Source organism: Chinchilla lanigera, unplaced genomic scaffold (assembly GCF_000276665.1).
Source record: "Chinchilla lanigera isolate Chin_1 unplaced genomic scaffold, ChiLan1.0 scaffold00148, whole genome shotgun sequence".
NCBI classification, from domain to species: domain Eukaryota; kingdom Metazoa; phylum Chordata; class Mammalia; order Rodentia; family Chinchillidae; genus Chinchilla; species Chinchilla lanigera.
The window spans coordinates 2,218,205-2,240,825 of record NW_004955549.1 but is presented as its reverse complement, the minus strand read 5'-3'; the positions used below and the strand labels follow the sequence as shown (position 1 = coordinate 2,240,825).

The 22,621-nt window shown below is 42.6% G+C and overlaps 1 protein-coding gene across 3 annotated transcripts in view; it reads right to left on the bottom strand.

Annotated features, from left to right (window-relative positions):
• The window catches only part of Clnk (cytokine-dependent hematopoietic cell linker), a 209,012-nt gene that overhangs the window by 135,077 nt on the left and 51,314 nt on the right, over positions 1 to 22,621 (bottom strand). For all 3 annotated transcript variants that reach the window (XM_013508541.1, XM_013508543.1, XM_013508542.1), the window contains exon 2: positions 10,532 to 10,584. In XM_013508541.1, coding sequence (XP_013363995.1) covers positions 10,532 to 10,584 — 53 coding nt within the window. The remainder of the gene's footprint in view (positions 1 to 10,531; positions 10,585 to 22,621) is intronic.

Here is a 22,621-nt window from a genome sequence, read left to right as displayed (position 1 = left end):
CAATCATAAAACAGATTGTAAAATCATAATAAGCCAGCTAATATGTACATAGCTCATACTATGTTCCAGGCACTATTTTAAATGTTCTGTATAGATCAGCTCATTTAATTCTCACAAGAGCACTATAATATAGGCGTATTATTGTTCCCAGTGTGCCGCTGAGAAAAGCAGCACAGAGAGGCTGACCGACTTACCCAAGATGACAACATGCAGCCCCAGTGATTAAGCACAGGCACTGGGTCTAGAATACATCCTATAATATTTTTCTTTTGGCTGAAATTAAGAAAAAGCAACATTAAAATATGGAGCTCTTATGGACATACAAAATAAAATCGTTGAACACAGAGTTATTCAATGAAAGCAAATGAATAATTAACCCAAAAGACAGGCTAGGTGTTCCCTGGGATATGAAGTGCTGTGACCACAGAAGTGTGAATGCAAACGTGAAATATAAAGGTAGTTTAAAAGAAAAAAGCCTGAGAATTGCTGCACATAGCTCAACTGTTCTATTGTTCTTTATACCATATGCATATTTTATAACTTCTTTTGTTTCTAATCAATATTTAAAATAGTTGGAAAAAAATAAAAGAAGAAAATAAAACTTTGGTGAAGATGGTAGAGCAATACTTCATGTTTCTTTTTCATGAGACCTTGCATCTTTGTAGATAAAACCTTTAAAAAGTTCACAGGAGCTGAACTGAATGTAGAATTTTCATGATTTGAAAAAATTTGTTCAAATAAATAATAATGGCAACAAATGCAGCACGAATGCCTCTAATTGCAGCCTATCAAAAGGAAACACTGCAGCCGGGCAAACGCCACCCTGCCAACGCAAGCTCTTAAAAATTGTGACCCAGATTCAGCCTTTATTCCCCTGATTTTTCATGGTAGCCCCTTCTTTTTCCTGTTAATAGAGATATGGGAAATTAAATTCCACTATCCATCAGAAGTAGTCAAGAAATTATCTCTCCAATTACTTAGACTCAGTTTTTAAGCAACAGAAGTCAAATTACCAGTCAATTTAACATTCCCTTTACATTAAATCCAGACAGAAGTTCCCCAGCTGCTATAATTACTTGGAAAATCCTAAGCTCACACTGTTTTCTCCATTTGCTGCCTGCCAATACCCCGTCACTCTCCAAGCACAGGTCAGGATGTCACCTTCTTCTGAGGCTGACCCATCTAATACCACCACATCCTTCTGCAAGTTCTGCTCTAAAACTGAAAAGCCGCTCACTCCTCTACGACTCCTTAACATCTTGCACACACTTGGAAGAGAACCTCGTCTTAGCATCCTTCTTACCAGCTGGCTATTCATTTTTTATTTATTGTTATTTTATCTGGAATGAATGTTCCTCAAAGCACGATATCAAGCCCCATGACTCTCTAAGTTGTGTCCTGAGCATCTATCAGCAAATGGCCTTGCTTGAAGCAATAATTATGATGATCATGAAAATACAGACCCTGTCTGCTCCAGGCATCTGCTGCTAATACATCTGGTCCTAGACATCACTGTGAGCAGTAGCTAGAAGTGAGGACATATATTTATCTCTTCTGGTTCTCTCCTGGGTGGATGCTTGGGTTCCCTAGTGCTGCCCCATTCATGTGTCTATCTCAAGGCCGCACTGGGCTCAGCGCCAGGGCTTCCTGACTCCCATGGCAGTGCACAGCACCCACAGCCTCCTTGTCTTTTTAAGGTCACATCCTCTGGGCTTCTCCACGTGGCTTGGTCTTCTCACAGCATGGAGCTTGTAGGGCATGACTTTGGAGGAAGCTGGCTTCCAGGGGCAGGAAGTGGAACCTTCCTGGAGGAACCAACCTGGAGGGTTGGAGGAAACTTCTAGACCTGGCACATGAATTCTCCTGTCTTATTCTGTGGGTCAAATTTGATACAAGCTCATAGAATTTAAAGGAGATGATAAATGGATTCACTTCTGAATGCACTGTGTGCAGGTCACAGGGGTGGGACCATGGCTGGGGGGGAGATGCTGTATTTGGCATATACTACTGGTCACAGCTATGGAATACACCCAAATCCCTCTTCAAAGTGCTGAACATATTGTATATATTAAGTCACTTAGTGTCTTTAAGAGTCCTCTGCTATAGTTACTATTACTATGTTGATTTAATAAAGAAAACGGATGTTCTAGCACCTAAATAAGTGTCTAAAATATCACAGCTAGTGGCAGAGCTAACATTTCCACATCACTCTGGAGACTTAACTCTTAATCTCTGAACTACCTGAGCTCTACCTGAGAACTAAATAAATGTTTGACATTAATATCTTCTTTTTGTGGATGAACTCAGCAGACTCATTTTTAAGCTGTTAAAATTTCAGAGAAAATATTTCTACCTAAAAAAATAGAGAAAGGCTGGTGATATTGCTGAGCACCTCAGTACCTCCCCAGCAAGGGCAAGGCCTGAGTTGAGTCCTGGTACCCCATCCCCAACATAGTACAGAAAAATGGAAAGCAAGAATGAAAACCAAACAGGAGGTGCTTGATCTTAGTTACTTGTTATTTAGTCTGTGACCAGAACACCTTTACTCCTGCCTGTGACCTGATGCCTCCTCACCTAGAAATTCTAGGTAGCCAGGCTTCCAGGAAACCCCTTTTCCTCTTTCCAATGAGTACATTTCCCAGGATTTCCTGACATTGGCCACAAATCATATCCATCCAAATCTTTAGGAAATGATTTTACAATGTTGGTATGGTTTGGGCATGACCAAAAGTTTTCATGAAAGCACCTGTCCTGTATTTTACCTTTAGGAGAATATTTGGTATAGAAAGGTGTAGGCAAGTGAATGGCCAGTAGTTTATCTTTCATGGAGAACCCAGTGATAAGTGCTGGACCTTATTACATAATCAGATCTATGCTCTCATTTTAAACTATTACAGTAATCAAGTTTTCCAGACACTGGGACACCTCATAAAATTCCCAGGGGTGTTTTTCCTCATTGCCACATTATAAAACACAGAATGTTAATATTCGAACATGGCAATATTAATAGAGATTATCAAATTAGTTCATAAGTTGTGTTATTTTTCAGTGGTCGAAGAATATAAAATAAGGGGTATCTAAATGATGGAAGCATATCTATAAAAAACTTATTTATAAAAAGACCTTAGTAACATTGGAAAATACTTATAAGACATTATGTTAAATATAAGACAGGGTACTTAGCTGTCTTAAGTGTAAGAAACCCTAAAGGAAAATGTCCAACAAGGTTCATTTTCCAAGGTTTCATTAGTGGTAGTTTTTCATTATGTATTTTTTGTATGTTTGAATGCTCTACAATGAATACGCAATACTTAATATAACAATAATGTACTCAAATATGAAAATATGTCACAGCCTTCTTCATTCTTGTGACAATGCTAAAGGCCATAACCATGAAAAGTTCAAACTTCTGGAGAGTTGACAAGAGACTAAGTTTGTCTATCTGGAAGAGTTTCCCAGATAGTGGTAAGCTGGTTAAATCAGCGAGTTCCATCACCAGCCAGCAATTTGGCCATTAACAGAGGAGGAAGGGCACCTTAAAACTATTCATTTTTCCATCGTAAACCATCTTCATTTTCCTTGGACCGAGCACACCTGCTGCCTCTGCACAGATATCACTGACCATGTCTGCAACCCTGGAAAATGTTCTCCCTGGATCTCAGCTGCGTTCCCTCACAGCTTGCAGTTCTTTAATTACCAGGCAACCACAAAGCAGATTCCTAGCAATACAACTGTGATAGCATCAGAGGACAGGCCTGGTTGGCCCGAGAGTTGGTTTATAATTACTTCTGGGTAACTAGGAGGGCAGCCATATTTACTACTCAGCTGTGTGTCAGACTCTGATCACCGGGTGCCAAAATCACTGCTTCTCATTTTTCCTACATTCAGTGGGATTTACACTTATTAATTCCTGCAAATCAAAATGAAGGTGCTCCCTGGGGTCAAAAGCAGGGGTTGTTCACACATGTCATGAAGGAAGATAATGGCCCAGAGTTTACATGGAGTTTGATTTTGTCATTCATTCCTATATACAGAGGGAAATATCATCCAGTGGACATTTCCAACGTGCTGGACTTGTGTCAAGACCTTGAGAGAAGCTGATAAACATCCTCAGTTGAGCACTGAGCGAATGTTATCATGCAAGGTTTTAAAAAGAAAACATGCCTCTAATAAGCGAAACAGTCATTTGCTTTGGTGATATGTCCCTGATGAGACATATGCAGAAGCAGTACTCTTAATCACGGCAGGGCTGTACAATATGGCACAAGATCATGGATTTGGGACTCAGAGATATGTAGCTTTAACTCCTGATTCTGAGTTTGGGGAAGTCCTTATCCTAAGGTGGGTCTCCTTAGTGAAGTCTATTTGTGAAGTCTATTTAAGCACTGGACAGCCAGAAACTGTGACTCAAATTCTCATGCTAAATGACGGCAGGGAGCTTGGCCTGATGGAGCCAGCCATCTCTGTATTCCCATCATCCATTCATTCTCAGGACTACACACTGAATTCAAGTGAGAAAAGAATTTCAGGGAAGTGTCACCACTTTTACTTAGCAAAATATATGGGGTCAGTGATCGTTAACATCAGCTTGAAGCTGGATTTCTTGATACCAACACAGGCAGGGGTTTCTCTTGGTTTCCTAAATCACTCGTTAAAAGGTACTGAGCTCTGTCTTACAGAGATGTTGGTGAGGGGTGATAGCCGTGTGTGGAAGGTCACATTCTCTGTGGCTCTATGTCTAAAATCTCTAGTTTACTGTTTTGCTTATCACCAAAACATTTTCCAAAATAAGCAAACAGAAAGACAGTTTCCATAATGCAGAGAAAGAAACACTAGGTTATTGTCAGAGAACCAGAACCTGTATTCCCACGTAATGATAGACTATCAGAGAAATGTGTTACATACAGCAGCACACACCACACTCACCCCTAGGGACATCCATAGAGCCTACTCCAATATTCCTAGAGTTGAGTTTAATCTTGGTGATAAAACTGCCTCATAAAACTCTATAGGTAACAACTTAAGTGTCCAACACCAAGGGCAAGATCGAATAAACCCCTGAATAAAATACAGGTCTGCCATCCTTTATTCAAATCCCTTGGGAGCAGGAAGCAGAATATTGTGCATGGAAAGCCATATGGCAAGCACGCTGTATACTCTTAACTGTCCCCAGTAAGGCCTGGAGAAGCCCATGATCATCAAACATACAATTTCTGCAATGCAATCTTACTAAGCAGTGTAAATGAAGAATATACATAACCGCCTCAGTGCAGGTCAGACTTTGCTGCCAACGTTGCCTCAAAAATCTTTCAATATTTCAAAGTCTTTAGACTTTGCAATTATAATGAAGGGATTATCAACCTTGTTCAAGTAGTAGCCTCACACACCATGATTCTGAAGAAAATTTAATACTGACAGGCAATGCTCAGCATATAAAACTATTATTAAATGGGTGATTAAAAACTATGATTTTAAAAGTTTCCTACAATCTTACAATATTACACATAGAAGTAGAAAGATGACATAAGATATCTACAACAGAGTATTGGCTGTTTTGAAAACCTAGGGTAAGTGGGATTATCATGTCCTTTGTATATTTGAATGCTTTCTAAATGTTACATTAGAACTATGAATAATTTTAATAACAAAAAGCTAGTTCACCTTCATATTCAGTGTATTTCAGTGTGGACACTCCAGGGACACCTGATCGCTGTAGGGTTCCCAGCCCAGAATGCAGGACAGAATTGTCCACTCAAGTTGCCAGAGGGTCTGTAGGACCCTTATTAGAAAGGTCCTGGAAGCAATGATTCTGACGATCTTGTCTCTTCCAAAACACTCAGAACCACAGCCTCAGGTTTTTATCAGTCCCATCTACAGTGATGAAGAGATACTGGAAACCAAGCCCTAAGACTCCTTTTCTCAGGTCCAGTGGTGTAACAGGGCAACTGGCAGGTCCACCTCCTCATCTCTGTGAACCCCGGCGTGCTCTGAGGAATGAGGCTTGACGCAGTCTAATTAATTGTTGGGGAAGCTGTGAGTCTTGTTGTCCAGAAAGTCGATGTAAAATAGCCTGCTCAATTCAGAAGCGATTTACACTCATGACATCTGCCCCCTTCTTAGCGCTCCTGGAATTTTCCTCACCATTTTCTATGTAATAGCAAAATGATTTGCTTAACGTATGCTAATACTCTCTGAGGGCAGGGATTGGATCTTCATCTTTATATGTGATGTGTCTAGCTGAGTGTCTAGCATAAAGCAAGCTTATTAAATAAATGCTTTTCACAGAACTGGTGCATTTACATACAAAGATCTGTGGAGGTATTTATATTGCGTGTGTATTTACGTACTTATGTAAACTGTGTGAATATATGCATCTATGTAAATATGTAGGTGTGTATGCACATATATGTACACTGCACACACATGTGTATATAATATCGATTTTTTATTACCCATTCATTTATGTATATTCATTCCCTTTAACAGTTTCTAAGATGAGAGACCACAATGGTTTGACTGGTGTCCCTCCAAGTTCCCCATGTTAATACAGAATCACCCCAGTTGATGGCATTAAATGGTGAGGTCTTTGAGAGGCTATTATGTCGTAAGGGTGGAGAATTCATGAATAGCATCTGTTCCCTGATTAAAGGTACTCCAGGAATTTCTCATGCCCTTCCTACTTGTAAGGACACAGCAAGAAGATCCCGTATGTGAGCCAGGAAGTGGAATCTCATGGGACACCAAGTCTGCCAGTACCTTGTTCTTGGACTTTATAGGCTCCAGAACGATGAGAAATAAATGTCTCTTTATGAGTTAAGCATTTTGTCACAGCAGCCCAAGGAGACCAAGACTGATAGTAAGGAATTAGTCATACTTATAAAGGTTGTTTTGAATTCCAATTATAGAATTGTAAGACATTCTAGGTTATAGAACTATAAGACATGATTCTTTAACCCTGGCTGCAGATTAGACTCCCCTGAGCATTAAAAAAAATAAAAAGACCATTGCCCAGATGTTCTAATTTCTTGGGCTTGGGGAAGGATGCTGATATTGGTATTTGTAGCCTGTTATGGCCTTTGTACCCCCAAAACCTCATGCACTCATAGGTGAGGCTTTTTGGAGGTGGTTGGATGTAGGGTGGTGATACTGGGATTAAGGGGTGTATGATAACAAAATTGGTTTAGCACAGTTGTGGATATGAGTAATTGGAAGCCCTACTCCAGGTGTGAGTGGCATCAACAGATAGGAATGTTGCCTGAATGGAATATAAAGGGACAGAAAAGATGCCCGGTGTACTGCTTACTGCCTTCTGCCTGCCCTGCCATGGACTGTTTCTCTTCTGCCATGAGCCTCTGCCATGCCACCCTGCTCTGGAGCCAGTTGACTATGGACTGAAACTTCTACAAATCATGAGTTAAAACATACCTTTCCTCCTTTAATTTTATCCCAGCAATGAGAAAGTAGGTAAGACATAGAACTTTCCTGATGATTCAGATGTCACATCAGGCTTAGAATCTACTGCCTTGAATTAACTGGATTAGTAATCATCACTGGAGAAGAGGGTGCTCCTCCCAAGACCCTGGACAACAGAAAGCTGTGGCGTCAGGAGGAAGGTCGTACACTTCCGAACTGCCCTCAGGTGAAGGCTGATAGGAGGTTGCCTTCTCTGAGGACCTCTTCGTGATTATTGTAGATACTTCTCCACTGTGCCAAGAGGAGAAGGAAATAGTGCCAGAAACTAGAGTCCTAGCCTAGCACTCCTCAAACTTTAATGTATCCTAGAGGCATTGGGGGTGTTTGTAAAATACAGCTTCTGATTCAGCAGCAGGGGTGGGCTCTGGGCTCCTAGGGTTCTGTGTTTCTAACAGGCCTCTAGATGGTGCTGTTGCTGATGTACTGTCTATGTTCAGAGTGACAAAATCCCATGGGTCAAGAAACACTAGGCAGGAAACCATGGTGGCTGAGAGTAGCGTGTGAATATGTGAGAGTGGCTTGCTTTTCATTTGTGTAGTGCCGGTGTGTACGTGTTTCTTTGTGTGTGTGTGTGTGTGTGTGTGTGTGTGTGTGTGTGTGTTGGAGGCTATTGTGATTTTGATGTTCCCTTTTGATTTCAGGATGGGTCAGCAGCAATCCCATGTAGATTGGGGACCTGAGGCTGCGTAAGAGGAACCAGGAAAGATGAGTTTAGTTTTGATGGAGACGAGGGGAGGAAAAGGTGCTTTGACATCTATAGCAGAAGTGCTGTTTAGTAAGGCAGCTTCTTAGTGTAGGTGCGGGCAGATGGTAGGATCGTGGCTGCTCATCTGGAGAGCTAATATACGTGCAGCAAGGAAGGTCTGGCCTGTCCTGTAGTCTCCGTGTTGTCAGCTTCGTATCTGGTGTCACCCCAAAGCTAAAATCACCAAATTACCCTTTGGAAAGCTTGATAAGAAGCCAATGCCAAAAGGACAATCATCTGGGTAAAAACAAAAAAATTACCTAAAATCTTAGTCAAGAGGAGAGACCTCACCTCTCTCTAAGGGAGGTCAGTAGCATAGGGTCAAACCAATAAAAACATACAAAGAGACACCAAGGGGCAGGAAGTCTCTGGTACAAAGCTAGACAGAGGCTCAAAGCAAATATTGCAGTCATCGTCAGTCATCTCACCTGGACCCCAAGGAGGAATGCAGATCTGGGAATGAGGCCTGCAGTCGTAGATTGATTGGTGGATCTGACATACATCCACGTTCAAGTTATATCTGGTATTTCTGAATGGAACTTTATTTGAAGAGAAGTCTTTGCAGTTGCAATTAAATGACAAATGTCTTTATAAGACACAAGAGAGTCTTGAGATTGGGAGAATAGCGGATGACAGGGCATAGAGGAGAAGGGTGTGAAGACTGGGGTGACATAGGCTGGAGCCAAGGCATGTCTGGAGCCCCAGGAGCTGGAGGACGTAGGAAGATTCTCTGCCAGAGCCTTCAGAGGGAGCAGGGTCCTGGCAACTGGTGTCTGGCTTGAACTTTTCACCTCTAGAACTGTGAGAGCCATCTCAATGGTGGGAATTTGTTACAGCACCTCTGGGACAGGGACACACAGACCTTCCTGTTTATCCCATGGCACAACCTCTAGTTCACATGCATTGTGGTGAAACTGCTGCTTGCTACACTTTACTTGGATGATAATGCTGGTCTGAGAATTGATCCCCTTGCTTGAGGAGCTGCAAGTGATTCAGCTCACTCCATCTGACACCAGCCCTGCCTCTCTTCCTCGTACTTCCCCCACTTCCAACAGAAGTGGGCTCAGCAGAGGAGTCCTGGATTTGCAGTCAGACTTGAATTCCATCTGGACATTCTATGTCAACCCAGACAAGTCATTTGGAGGAGGAAGCGGAGGCGCAGAGAAGCTAGGGCTGCCTGCTGTCTAGCCCTGTGGTACGGACCAAGGGGAAAAGGGACCACAGCCCGTGGCACAGAGATGGTGCCTGATGAGGTCGATCTTGGGTCAGGTGAGGAGGCCACCTGTGGTCTGTATCCAAGAGATCCCTCAATGGCAAGGGCTCCAGCTTCTCATCCAACGAGCCTCACATTTCCCAGCTCTGACAGCTGTGGGCGCCCAGGGCAGTCACGATGCTGGGGCTGTGGTGACACTTGCTGCTCCCCCTCTGTCATTTTGGACTTCAGGGATGCACCGAAGCCCACTTGTGAGATAAAACCATTGCCTGCTATCCTGCCGTACCCCAGGGTCCTTCTAAGACCTAGGGTCACCTAGCAACCAGACATCCTTCTGTCACCTCCAGGCCGGATGGTGCTCTCCATAGAGCTGAATAACATTTCAAGTCCCCACCAGATCAGCTAACATTCCAGTACCCTACAGCTGTGCTGCAATGGGTCAGGAATGGAACTAGGTCTCCCTCGCTATGAAACTTGCGTTCTTTCCAGCGTATTCACTCGCTTCTCATTTCACACCAGAGGAGAATGCCCGCGGTACTTAACCAAATGGCAAAGTAAAGAAAGCAAATGAATAGGTAAATAGATCCATTTTAGAGTGTTTTTTTTTTTTTTTTTTCATTCCAAGTTCTTAAACCTCTGAGGACTGCTTCTTTCTATTGTGTTCATAGACATGGAGTATGGATGGATGTTTTCTTGAATCAGCTACACATTTGAGTAATCTAAGCAAATCACGTCACTCATTCTCATACCCATCAAGAGAGGCTTGGACTACAGTCTTTGCTGCACCTTCACAGAAATGGGTGGGAAGTGACTTGGGTATTTCTAGGAGCCCTTCTGCGTTTTTAGTGTTGGAGCATTTTGTCCCTGCTCCAGCCACACACACACACGGGGCCAGAACAAGCGCTCTGTCCACAGAAAATGCCTTTACTGGAAAAGGAGTGGTCTGAAGGCCCAAGCCCACACCCTCAGCCCTGACCTCCTGGGAAATTCCTGTCCCATCGGGAACAGTGGTGCCATTCCTTGGCGGATGCTACAGGCACTGGCTCCAGTCCCCACTCGGCGAAGGGAGTTGGGGCATGCAGTGATGTCCCCGTACTTACTGCCTATTCATAGTCCTCGGTGCCCGGGACATAACAGGGATCTTCAGCTCAGCCTGTGGAAACAAAAGCAAACTTTACTGGACCTCCTTACGCATCACGTTCTAATTCTGTTGAACATGCTCCCGTTGCTTCTTAAAATTAGATGCAGGTGCTGTCTTTAGAGGAAATGATAGGGAGAGAATCAATCCAGGTCAATAATTGGTTTATTTCTGGAGCAGGGTGGAGGAAGGGATATTTTTCCCTGACATGCTGTCCTCTTTCTGTCAGCATTCATCCCATCTGCCCTAGGGAGCTGAGCACACACACACTGCGCCTGCTTTTCCCTGGCGTGCAATTGCCTGCTCCCCTGGGCGCTGGGGGCACATTAGCCCAGGCTCGGCTGGCTCTGCTCCGGAGTCCACAGGCTTGCCGGAGCGTGCGGGAGAAGGGACGCTTTTCATTTCTAAGTGTGACTTTCCTGTGAAAGTTATATTTGTATGCCGCCTCACATAGGCCGCAGCGCTCTACTTGAGCCCTGACTCGTCAGCACAGAAAAGATCCTTAGTCCCATTTACCATATACATTGGCAGCAGAGACCCTGGGAGGAGTCAGGAAGGGCTTTACGTCAATGATCACATTCAATCTGCACAAAAAGACCCAGGGAAGAATCAAAGATATTTCCCTCTGTGTCGGTTTGCGGGGGGGGGTCCAGCAACCAACAGATGGCACCCTTACATGGGGTAATTGGAGAAGAGTTTTATACAGAGAACCTTTAAAAGTTATGGGCAAGGTGGAGGAATCCACAAAGCCAGCAAGATACTTGGGGATGGTAGGAAAGGGGTGTATGGGGGTCCAGAGGTGGTAGTAGTCACTGGGATGCAGAGACAGGGTTGAGTGGAAGAGAGGTGTGGCATCTGCTGAGGTGGCTTCAGGGAGGGAGCTGTAGTGGCTGGAATAAAAGTCCCTGCTGCATGCTCCTCTTGGCCTTGATCTCCTCGTGCTGTCATCCATTGGCCAAACTCAGTGAGAAGCCCCGGGGTGAGGAGCTATTGATGTGGTTTACATCTATCAGCATTCTGGGGCTCCCAGCTGGGTGTAGCAGGGTACAGAGTGGATTTCACAAGTACAGAATGAGGTCCGGGAAGGTTAAATTGTGTGCTCAAGATCACCCAGCTGCTATGAAAGCCCAGTCTAGAAATTCAATTTTCTAACGCATCAACATATTGTACCTCACCGAGCCTGACACACGTCTGGTAAATTCCTCCACCCATGTAGCCATCCATTCGTCCATCTACCTCCCCAGCACCATTTATCTGAAATTTTGTAGAAATATGATACCCAAGGAGACCCAGTTCCTGCACTCAGGGTGCTCCTAAAATTAAAGAGAGTGTGTTCTGTCATCCTCTGTGATAGCTCTTATCAAAGTGCTTTACAAAAACAAATGCAACTGAAATAAAGCACAACAAATCCTAACACTGCCTCAGAGAGCCAGGAAATCTTCACCAGGAGCCAGAGCCTGAGCTGAGGCTTGCTGAACAAGACAGAGCCTTCTAGGCGCAGAGGTAAGGAGAGTGGCCCGGGAGAGTGAGGCATCCTGTGCAGAGGTGTCCAGATGTTACAGTGCATTGTGTGATGCACACAGCTCTGTGTATCGGTGGTACATGGACAAGAATTTAGGAGGGGTCATTGGACGGTGACTGTTAAGGTTCACACATGCCTGGGAATGGGATTTGGACTTGAGCTATGTGATCTTGTACCAGAACTGCAGCAAAATTACTAAGGAACTTGGACTGAGCTCCAGGTCCTCTGACCCCTTGTGTTTTACCCCATAGCACCTGCCTGCCTCTTATGCCTCTAGGTCGACTGTAGACAACTGGTAAATGTTCATTCATTGATGGCCTTCTGTGGGCCATGTAGAGTGTCCAGTTCTTGGCCTCCTTTCAGACTCATCTCCTCCACTGCACTGAAGAGAACTTGAACCTTTCTCACTGTGATATAAATAATATGCATCAAATCCTGCAAGAGTCCTTGCTGAGAAGAGTTCAGAATCCTCTGTCTAGTCCCAGGCTGCCATTAACTAGCTGTGTGGCCTTGGAGGAGCACTTGGTCTCTCCTCATTTATGATAGCATCACTATCTTTCTCCTAAAGTATGAAATATGAAATAAGCTGATGCATATGAAAATGTCTTCCAAGTCTAACTTATTATGAAATATGGTCGCACAATTCATTGTATAATGAAGTTGGCAAGTTTAACATCACTCATGCCATATTTGGGCATGTAGGATTATAAATTCGAATTTTTGGATTTAAGCTGTTTGTAATTTACAGGGATTGAATTGCCTAAGTGTGGTTATAGGGGACAAACCACCTTCCCTCAAGGGTATCTGCTACTTTAAGGCATTTGCTTATATAGCCCCTTCATTCCTTTGGAAGTTTGAAGAATCTTGAAATGGGATAAAATAAGCTGATGTTCATGGTGGACTCCCTACGTGGCTGGCGCTTGATCGGCTCTCTGCGCAGAGCGAGGGGCCGGGAGATGCGGGACAGTGCATTCTAAGTCTCACCGTCTGGGACCAGCAAGGTGGGAAGCCTCCCCCAGCCCCTGCCATTCACCATGTTGCTTTGAACAAACCACTGGAGCTCTCTGGACCTCATTCTTCATTTGATTAATAGGCAAGTTGGGTCACATAAGTCCCTTCCAGCTCTAAGATTCCATGCAATTGTTCCCTTTGAAAACACTATAATCCATACATATTTGGTGACAAAAATGGCTCTAAAAGTTATTTGTACTTATTATGTTTCTTGCATTTTATTATCGTATCCAATAAAACTCCTTGCAGAGCAAAACTGCAGAAGTCTCTTCCAAATAGATGACTCAGCAGAATGGGGAAGGGGCTAAGGAGAAACCCTTCTTCTACTTGTACGTAAGCCTCTGTAGATTGTCCGATCTTTAACATCAGTGCTTGTACTTTAAAATTATAATAAGACTTTAAAAAGATGTTTTCTTGGCAACTTTCTGAGAGATTTGAGTAATCTATTTGTAAAATGAGCTTTAGAATATTTTAAGGAGAGGCCAAACTTTTCTGGTATTATAAAAAGGTCTCAGTGACACACAGAGGTCTAAGTCAGCAAGGTGGGATCCTAAAGAAGGCAGAATGGATGGTGTCCCAAAGGCCACAGCTCTCTGCACTGCCCAGAGCCGCCCAGACCTTTCTGAGAGCGGACACTCTTATCTGATCTTAGCTGTTGGGTGAAGGATGTGGTGAGAAGAGTGAGTCAGTGAGAAAGAGTTTCATGACCACAGGTTTCACAAAGACAAACATAGTATAGAAAAGACCAGGCCCTTCCCTTCCTGACTTCCTGGACTTTTTTCAAAGAGAAGGGAATAGACGTTGTCACTTTTTGTATTTGCCTGGTACAAAAATTCCATAGCATTTGTATTGTCACCTGTATGGTATACAAAACTAAGTGACCATCACATACATGTCATCAGCTGGTATTTCAAACAGTGACACTTTTTAGTTGTTTTGTGCAACTGTTGGCTTGTTCTGACCCCTGTTTCCTTACCTGGGAAATGGGGGAGCACAGTAGTGATCCTCTGCGACTCTTTTGAGTTTGCATGAAAACTCAGATCCTGCCTAAGGCACAGGGACATGGTGATTAACATGAACTTGACGCTTAACTCAGTACTTTGTAACTTCTAGGGTTGTGTTTCCAGAAATGAGAGGTGTAGACCCCAAGTTCATAGCCACTGACTGCATAATCCTAGGCTTCCCATCAGCCCTTTAGAATTAACGGAGAGCTTTACAATGTAGAGTGCCCTGGAAAATCCACCTCAGCTGTAAGGAGAAGCCCGGTTATGGTCATTGCTTGAATGCCCCAGGCATGTTAATGGCCAGAGAGGCCACAGAGAGTGGACAGCTGAACGTCAGTGCGTTCACATCTCCCAGCTTCATCTGCCCCACCCAGACCACAGATGCCTTTTCGCTGAGCACACGGATGTTTCCTCACTCTTGGGTAAAGTACCAAATCAACACACTCCCACCTGCCATGCTATCCCAGCCCATCCCCAACAGAAATCCAGGAACTTCTGCTGCTCATAAAGACCCCTGCCTCCAGTTAGAGTTATTTTGAGTTAATTTTAAGTAGAAAAAATTTTTTTGTCCAAATCTTCTACATCCAAATCTTCTACATCCAAATCTTCACACTGTGCATAAGAGTGGAAGAGATTTATTTTTATTGAGACCCAGCTTTTGCACATTTTTATCATACAGTATGATAACTCAATGCATGTATCCAACATGTAATGATTGAACCAGGGCCACATGTCCTCACATTTCCTCAGGTGTTCATCATCTCTATGTGTTGGGAACTTCTGTATGCTTCTTATGGGAAAAGTTTCTAATCACATCAAGTAGCAGTTTCTTAACTCTTATAGGAAACGAGAAGCTATAGTATAGTTTCTTATAATTTACAAAGTACAGTTAATCCAGGTATTCTGCAATTATTCATTGAGGATCCGTTATGTGTTGGGCATATACCAGACACTAGGAATTAGAAGAGCAAGTCCTCTTCCTTCGTGGCACATAGTATTGAGGGATCTTAATGGAGTGAGACTGAATATGAATTTAAACAACAGAGGGACAGAAGGCGTTGCTGGGACACAGAGGCTCACATGCCTGGAGTGGATCCACACTGCTTCCTAAAGAGTCAGCAGAGAGCTTCTGGCCAGATCCTCCACAGTTCCTGGAAGTGACCCCTAGGTTTGGTCTGATCATGAAGGGAGACATGGGACCTGCAGGCTGAGGAGCTGCCACAGCCCCAGGTCTGCAGATCATTGTCCAGGGACTTCAGGGTCTGTGTAGTATAAAGGAATATGCAATGTGTTCTTGCTTTGACCTGGAGATCTAGAGAAGCAAGGCTGCCCAGCAATGAGGAAATCCCCACACAGTCTTTCACTTTCGACAGGGATGAGGGAATGTATGGCGGTGTCTCTTCCTAGTCAGCCACATGGCTTTCCCAGTCAGAGACAAGTAACGCGGAGGTGCTGCCTGTCAGACCTGCTCACGGCACTGGAGATGAATGATGCTAATGGGTGAGAGTTGCCTTTGCCAGTGTGGAGCTGGAAGCAGCTCTTGAGGGTCTCAGGAGGAGAGTGCACCCCTTCAGGGACGCTTAGGCAAGCGCTGACTAAGCAGGAAGAGCTGCTGTCAGGTGGAGCGTTATGGGGCGTAACTGGGGAGCCCCCAGTGAGAGGTTGCCCCTTTACATATGCTGGCTTCTTTGTGTCACAGTGGAAACCGCCAGGGCAGTAAACCTTAGCCGGGCACTGAAATCTTCTGGCTGTGCACCAGGCACTCAAGCCTAGACCAAAGAGCCAGATTGTGGTCATCGTTAATTTTCTTTGGGCTAGTACTCTGTGCCTTCATCTCAAACCCTGATTTGGAGCTTTTGGGGGCTTTGAGAAGCACTGCTTTAGCTAATTCCCTCTTTCTGTAGGACTCACATCGTTCCCTTCAAGGTAGGAAAAGGGCTGTGCCAGAGAGACACGCACAGCATGGCTGAAGTTCTTTCAGCAAAGAGATCCCTGCCTCCACCATCCATTTGGACCAAATGATTTCAGTTGTGGAGGTGATGGTCCCGATGATTATATTTGCTTTACTCATTAAGTACTTTGTGAGTTGAAAGGTGTTTCATACGGATAATGCATTTGATGAATAAAAACCATCAGTGGTTTTTGTTTTGTTTTATTTTTATCCAGAAATCTAGAATAAATGAAACAATGTTCTACACGGGAACAACCTTAAGATTTCCAAAGAGCACACATTCGATCTGGGTATTAAAACCAGGACGCCTGCTTCTGAGCTTGAAAGCACTAGGAGTCTTTATGAATGTATTGGAAGGCCAAGCCTTGTTATATAAATGGATCAGAGTTTTGGTGCAGATCTTAATCCAAAAATAATTAATACCCTTATGGTATTGTAAGCAGTTTAAACAATTGGAGATATGGAAGACAGCAAATCTAACTGCCTTGCTACCCTTGAGAACACTTGTCATCCACTGGGAATTTAACCAGCCCTACCAAAACTGAGCTTGCAAAGAGACATTTTATCATAAATATTTCTGCTACATTTTACCTGATCCAAAATTAATATTTCATGAAGGAAAGCAATGCTTTACAGTAAAGTTTTTTTTTTTTTTTTTTGGTTTTGCTCTCAAAAATTTTTCACTTATTCCTGGAAGATAAAGCTTATAAAAATACCAGCCTCTGTCTATTTGGAAGTTTACGAAACACCATTCTAATGGCAATGTTCCTGACTAGATATAGGAAATGACCAAAATGACTCTTCTGAGTTGCTGAAGAGAATCAGCATCAGTCAGGAAGATGAGATGATATAGCGGTGCTGCTCAAACTGGGTCAGGGCTGGAAGGTATGGTCTAAATTAAAACTGGATGCTTTTTTTTTCTCCTTAAAACAGGAAAACAACAACAAAAGAACTCAATAAAAATACCTACAAGACACATCTAATTCTCTCAATACCCTCACACCTGACATGTCCACAATAATGGAGATTTGCAGGAGACAGTTTTATGTATACGTTAGGGGAAGGGACTGGCAGTGCGTGTGTGTGTGTGTGTGTGTGTGTGTGTATGTGAATTTGCCCACATACCTTTGGGAGCTTCGAGTACATATGTTGAAACTAATGTTTCTCAGATACAGGTATTTATAAATGTGGCCACAGTTCTGAGTAATACATAATTTCTTCTACTTTCATATCAGAAATTAGAAAGTTACATTTTTCTAGATGCTCATATTTAGAGGAAAATGCATGTCAATTGGATTTCTAATTCTTACCTTGGTCAGGGCAATCAGCTAAACTTAATTAAATATAACATTTTATTTTATTGGATTTCCAATGAATGGCAGCATTTGAAGTCAAATGGATTGTTATTATAGATTTTTTTGAAAAAGAAGAAGAGAGGAGACTGCTTTCCTAGTTTTTCTGCGATTAAGTATGGGCATCTTTTAAAAAAGGTTTTGCAGCTGTCTTGGTAACAAGTAACTTCCCTTGAGTATCTCAGGGCAGCATACAGTTGCATCCATCATTTATTTTAAATGATGTTGAGATACCCTTAATGGGCTGATGCAATCTATAGGTTTTTGAATTTGTTATTCTTGCAGCATTTTGTATTCAAAGCTTTTTCCTTTTTCTCTTCTGTTGCCTGATTCTGCAGACAGGGTCCTCTTTAGTGATGATTTTTTCCCTTTCCTTTTATTTTATTTTGTAGCCAATACATTCCTTTATGTTTTCCTTTTCTCATTTACTTATTTTGTCTTCTGTTTCTTCCTTTCCTCTGCTCTTTCTTTTTTCCTTTCTTCTCCTCTTTCTCTTTTTACCTGAGTTTTCCCCTTCTCCCATTACTAAAGTTACTTAACTGTTCAGGTGAACTGAGACTAGCACATACATGTATACAGCACTCTATCTATCTATCTATCTATCTATCTATCTATCTATCTATCTATCCATCTGTTATAGTTTGTGTCTGGGTGTCCCCCCAAAGCCTCATGAGGTCATGGGGCAGGCTTTTAGAGTTTGATTGATTATGGGTGTGAGAGCTACACCCACCCTGGGGCAGATAGTTTGCATATGTAAGGGAGAGGAAGAGGCTGCTTGTTGCCATTCTTCCCTTTTGTGCTTGTTGTTTTGCTGTGTTTCCGCGCCACGAACTGTTGCCCTCTGCCATGTGCCTCTCTGCCTTGGAGCCAGCCGAGTATGGACTGAAACCTCTATAAACTGTAAGGGAAATAAACTTTTCCTTCCTTTATTTTGGACATCAGGCATTTTGTCCCAGCAGTGAAAGAAAAGTAACCAAGACACCATCTATCATCTATCTATCTTAGTTTATCAATTACATTAAGACACATACAATTTGAATAGCTTACCAAGATCTTAATGAGGTGGTTCTTTGTTTTTGTTTTTGACTGTCTTCTGTCTCATCTTTATTTTTATTAGGCTTTCATAAATGAGGGCAGAATCCCACTGATGAGGGATATAAGTGATAGGCCTAGATTAATCAAAATATTCCCAAATGTGTTTGACTCCCCACTGATTGATTAATGCACCAGGGTGGTATTGAAGGCAAATTTTAGGAAAAAGAGAGGTATATGATAATCAAGAATCAGGGATGGTCACATATACACCTCAATTCACAGGCTGGCTTCAGGTGAGGGTAGATCTAGGCAAGCCTGCCTCCCCTATGGAAAGCTAAGCACCAATGGTGACAGCAGTGTCATTCTTTCAATGTCATTTATTAAGCCCTTATTGTATAAGGGTCATTTTCTGCATTACTGCTTCATAATAAGAAGAGCCTGAGAGAGGTTTGAGACAAACTTAAGATCCAAAAAGAAAACATGAAAGCTCAGGTAATGTAATTAAAACTGGACCAAGACTAATGGAATTTATAATAGCAATAATAACAATGCCTTTGACCGCATACCAGAAGCCTATGCGAGGCATTTTGTTTAATTTAGATTGCATTGTATGGCAGCCATCCAGATGACCCAGATTTTTCAGTATTGAGCAATTCTGTCCTTCTGTTCAGAGTGTCCTTCCAAGCCAAATCTGTCTAGTGAAAAAAAAAAAAAACTGCACAGTTTGGATGCAGGTGAGATCATCCCTTCACTGGTAACTTCAAGTACACTTAGAACTTGATTTCCGATTTAATCTTCTTCCAGTAGAACTAACTATTTCTTATACTCTTCTTTTCTTTGGGATCATTCATGACGCAAGATGTGAGGAAAGTTCTTAAAGCCAAGTAGGCTGAACTGGTCAGTGAATTGTATGACTTGAGGCTCAGTTTACTACTCTGAAGAATGGGTTACAAGTGTTTACTGCTCCTTGCTCATGGCGTTATTATGGAGACCAGTGAGATCGTAGAAGTGAAAGTGCCTCATCAGCTGTCTTGCAAATATACTTGAGCAGATAGTTACTGAGTCATCTCTACCTCCCAGTACCATAAAGGTCCCTGAGGATTTTAAATTGGCAAAAAAAGTGTTCTGAAGGAATTTCTATAATTTTTCATTCAATATTAACATTTTTGCCAGGTGTGGTGGTGCATGCCTATAATCCCAGCACTCAGGAGGTTGAGGCAGGAGGATTGTTGCGAGTTTGAGACCAACCTGGGCTACAAAGTGAGCTCAAGACCAGCCTGAACTGCATAGTGAGACCCTGTCTCAAAAACACCACAAAAAAAGAAAAAAATTTAACATTTTCAAAGGTCAGCAAATTTGAGGAATTTTAAGACAACTCCAAGGCTCTGTAGATGAATGATGAAAATAAATATAAATTTGGCATTATTTCTATAGAAATCACTTTAAGAAAGGCCTTTAAGTCAAAATTCTTAAAAAAGGAAAAACATTTCAAGAGTCTAGTAAGTTTATTTAGAAATAAAAAAGGCATGATAGTTGTACTAACAATAATAAACAATGTCATTTAATTGCCCTTAAAATTGTTAGATACTACAGTGTAACGTGCAATTGAAATATGATATATGTACTACGTCTCGTTGCTCATCACAAATCTGAAAGATAGGTTCCAAAAATGTTATATGAAGGACAAATTGGAGATCTGAGAGGTTAAACCTCCCACTCCCAAGAAGTGCCAGACTGAATGCAAACCCAGGCATCCACTTCTCCAAGACTGGGTGGGTGGTGCCCGGGAAATACTTGGAAATGAGGAAGGAGCCAGGGGTGGGACAGTGTGGTGTTGTATGTGGGCTGTGCTGGGAGGTGGGGCTGACAGCCGGTTCTGTCCACGAGGGAGGGGAGCCTAGAGACATCAGAGGGCTACAGACTCTGTAAGGAGTCAGGGGCGGCCTGGCTTCCCAGGCCTTGCCCATGCATTGGTGAGCCCATCCACGGCTCAGCAAATCCAGCTCTTGTAAGGCAGCTCCGCTCCGCTCACCGAGCTGCCACCCAGCAGGATTGGGTACCCTGTGTAGCTTTGCCTCCCAGGAGGGAACACATCAATCATCTGAACTTAAGACTTGGGTGTGCTTGACCAGCCTCACAATAGGCAGGTGTACCGGCCAGAACGCCACCATGAGATAACCCCCCGAGCTCCATCAGCTCTGAGTGTCCTGGGTGCAGTGAGGCTTCTGCAGCTGCTACCTGATGAAAACTGCAAGTGCTCATGGGATCTGTGTGCTTTCACTCTCTCAGAGGCCGGGTCCAGGCTATTAGCCAGCCTGGACTTTATCTCAAAGCAAATTCAAGAGAATCTGCCACAGCAAATGGTGGTGGCCCAAACAGGTTATTGAATGTTTATGTGTGTCCAGACTTTATGTCTTATGGGAGTTCACAGGGCAAGCAAGTGTCCACAGGGCCATTTTAACATGGTGGACACCATTCTTCATGTTTAGGTATTGGGGAAGCAGTGTTTTAATCAGTGGTCCCCCCTACAAATTTTAAAAACACAGTGTTTTAATTAGTGGTCCCCTCTACAAATTTTAAAAACACATTGGTATATCCGGGAGTTTTAAAATGTAGTTGGTTAGGTCAAAAGTGATGGCCAATGGGTACAAAGTCTTCATAGACAGGAGGAATTGATTTTTTTCTTTGAGATATATTGAAGAGCATAGTGATTATAGTAAGTAATCATCTACTGTATGTTTTTTCTGTAAATTAAAAATGTTTTTACCATAAAAATTAAGTATTTGAGGTGATGGGTATCTTAATTAGCCTGATTTAACATTGTGTTCATAAATCATAACATTTCTTTTTGTCCCCTAAACCTATGCAAGTATACGTGGTCTATTTGCAATTTAAAAATTAAAATTAAAAAGAGGAGAAAGTTATGTGGTGGCCCTGACTCTGGATACACGTAGTAGGGCGTCAGCACCGTGCACAGAACAGGAGCCTGGGCTCAGGTACACCTGAGTGTCCTTTCTGTCTTATCTTCCTAGTCACTGGGTGATGTGGGCAATGTGTGCAGCCTCTCAGAGCCTCCCTGCCCGCTTTTGCAAAGTAAGAATAGGCCCATTTCCTAAAATGACAAGAAGCAATGGGTATTCACTGTGGAACAATTAGCAGACCTGCCAATGGCATCTATAAATCATTAATAAAGGGGACCTTTTTGTACTAGTTAACCCCAATATTACATGGTCCAGTAACTCTTCATGTTCTATACTGTGCATAGAAACAATATCTATATTGCACACTGTATGCATATATACTGCCAGAAGTAAAAGATTGGAAAACAATGAAGCCAAAAAATTAAGTAGAATAATCAAGATAATTTCCAAATCTGTCACAGAAGTAAACACAAACAAAGCTCACCAAAAATAACTCCAATGATATTTTTTTCCTCACGATTCTGTTTTTCCTCATTTTTTTGATTGCTGATACCTAAACTGAGGCTTCTCTGTTTAACTGATCACTTGCAAAATCACTGGAAATTTTGGTTCAATCTGTTAAAAATACTAACACAATTAGTTCAGCCCCTGGAAAGATTTGGTAGCAAGAAGAATTCTGTGGAACTCTGACCTTGAAGCTGGCAGTTGGTGGTGGTGGGAGATGTAACTGCTTCACAGGGTAGGATTCAGAATAGGATGCTTCTCGACCTCGCTCTGTCATTCCCCCTCTGACCCCGGTACAACACTAACTGCTGCCATTCTTCTGTTTGCGGAGTGGATGTGTCAGACTCATGTGCACCTGATCTCAACCTCACAGCAACCCACAGTGTGTTTCTTCCCCGTTTCAAATTATACAATGCTGACAGCAGCCAGCTGAAGAGGAGGTAGGTTAAGCCACATGCCCAAAGGTGCACAAGCCACACAGTAGATTCATATCCAGTTTTGATTGATCTCAAAGCCCTTTTGCTTTCCATATTACCACGCTGTCCACCCTCACTGAACTTCTCTGAGCCTCAGTTTAACATCTTTTGACTGATTTAGCGTATGCCCTGCCTACTTCATTAAGTTGTTAAGATCATTGCACATGAAAACATATATCCAAACACTCTGTAGATTGTACGAAGTTATACAACCATGATATGTCATTATTTTCTAATGACATTATTAAAATAACATTTCATACATTTATGTGTATT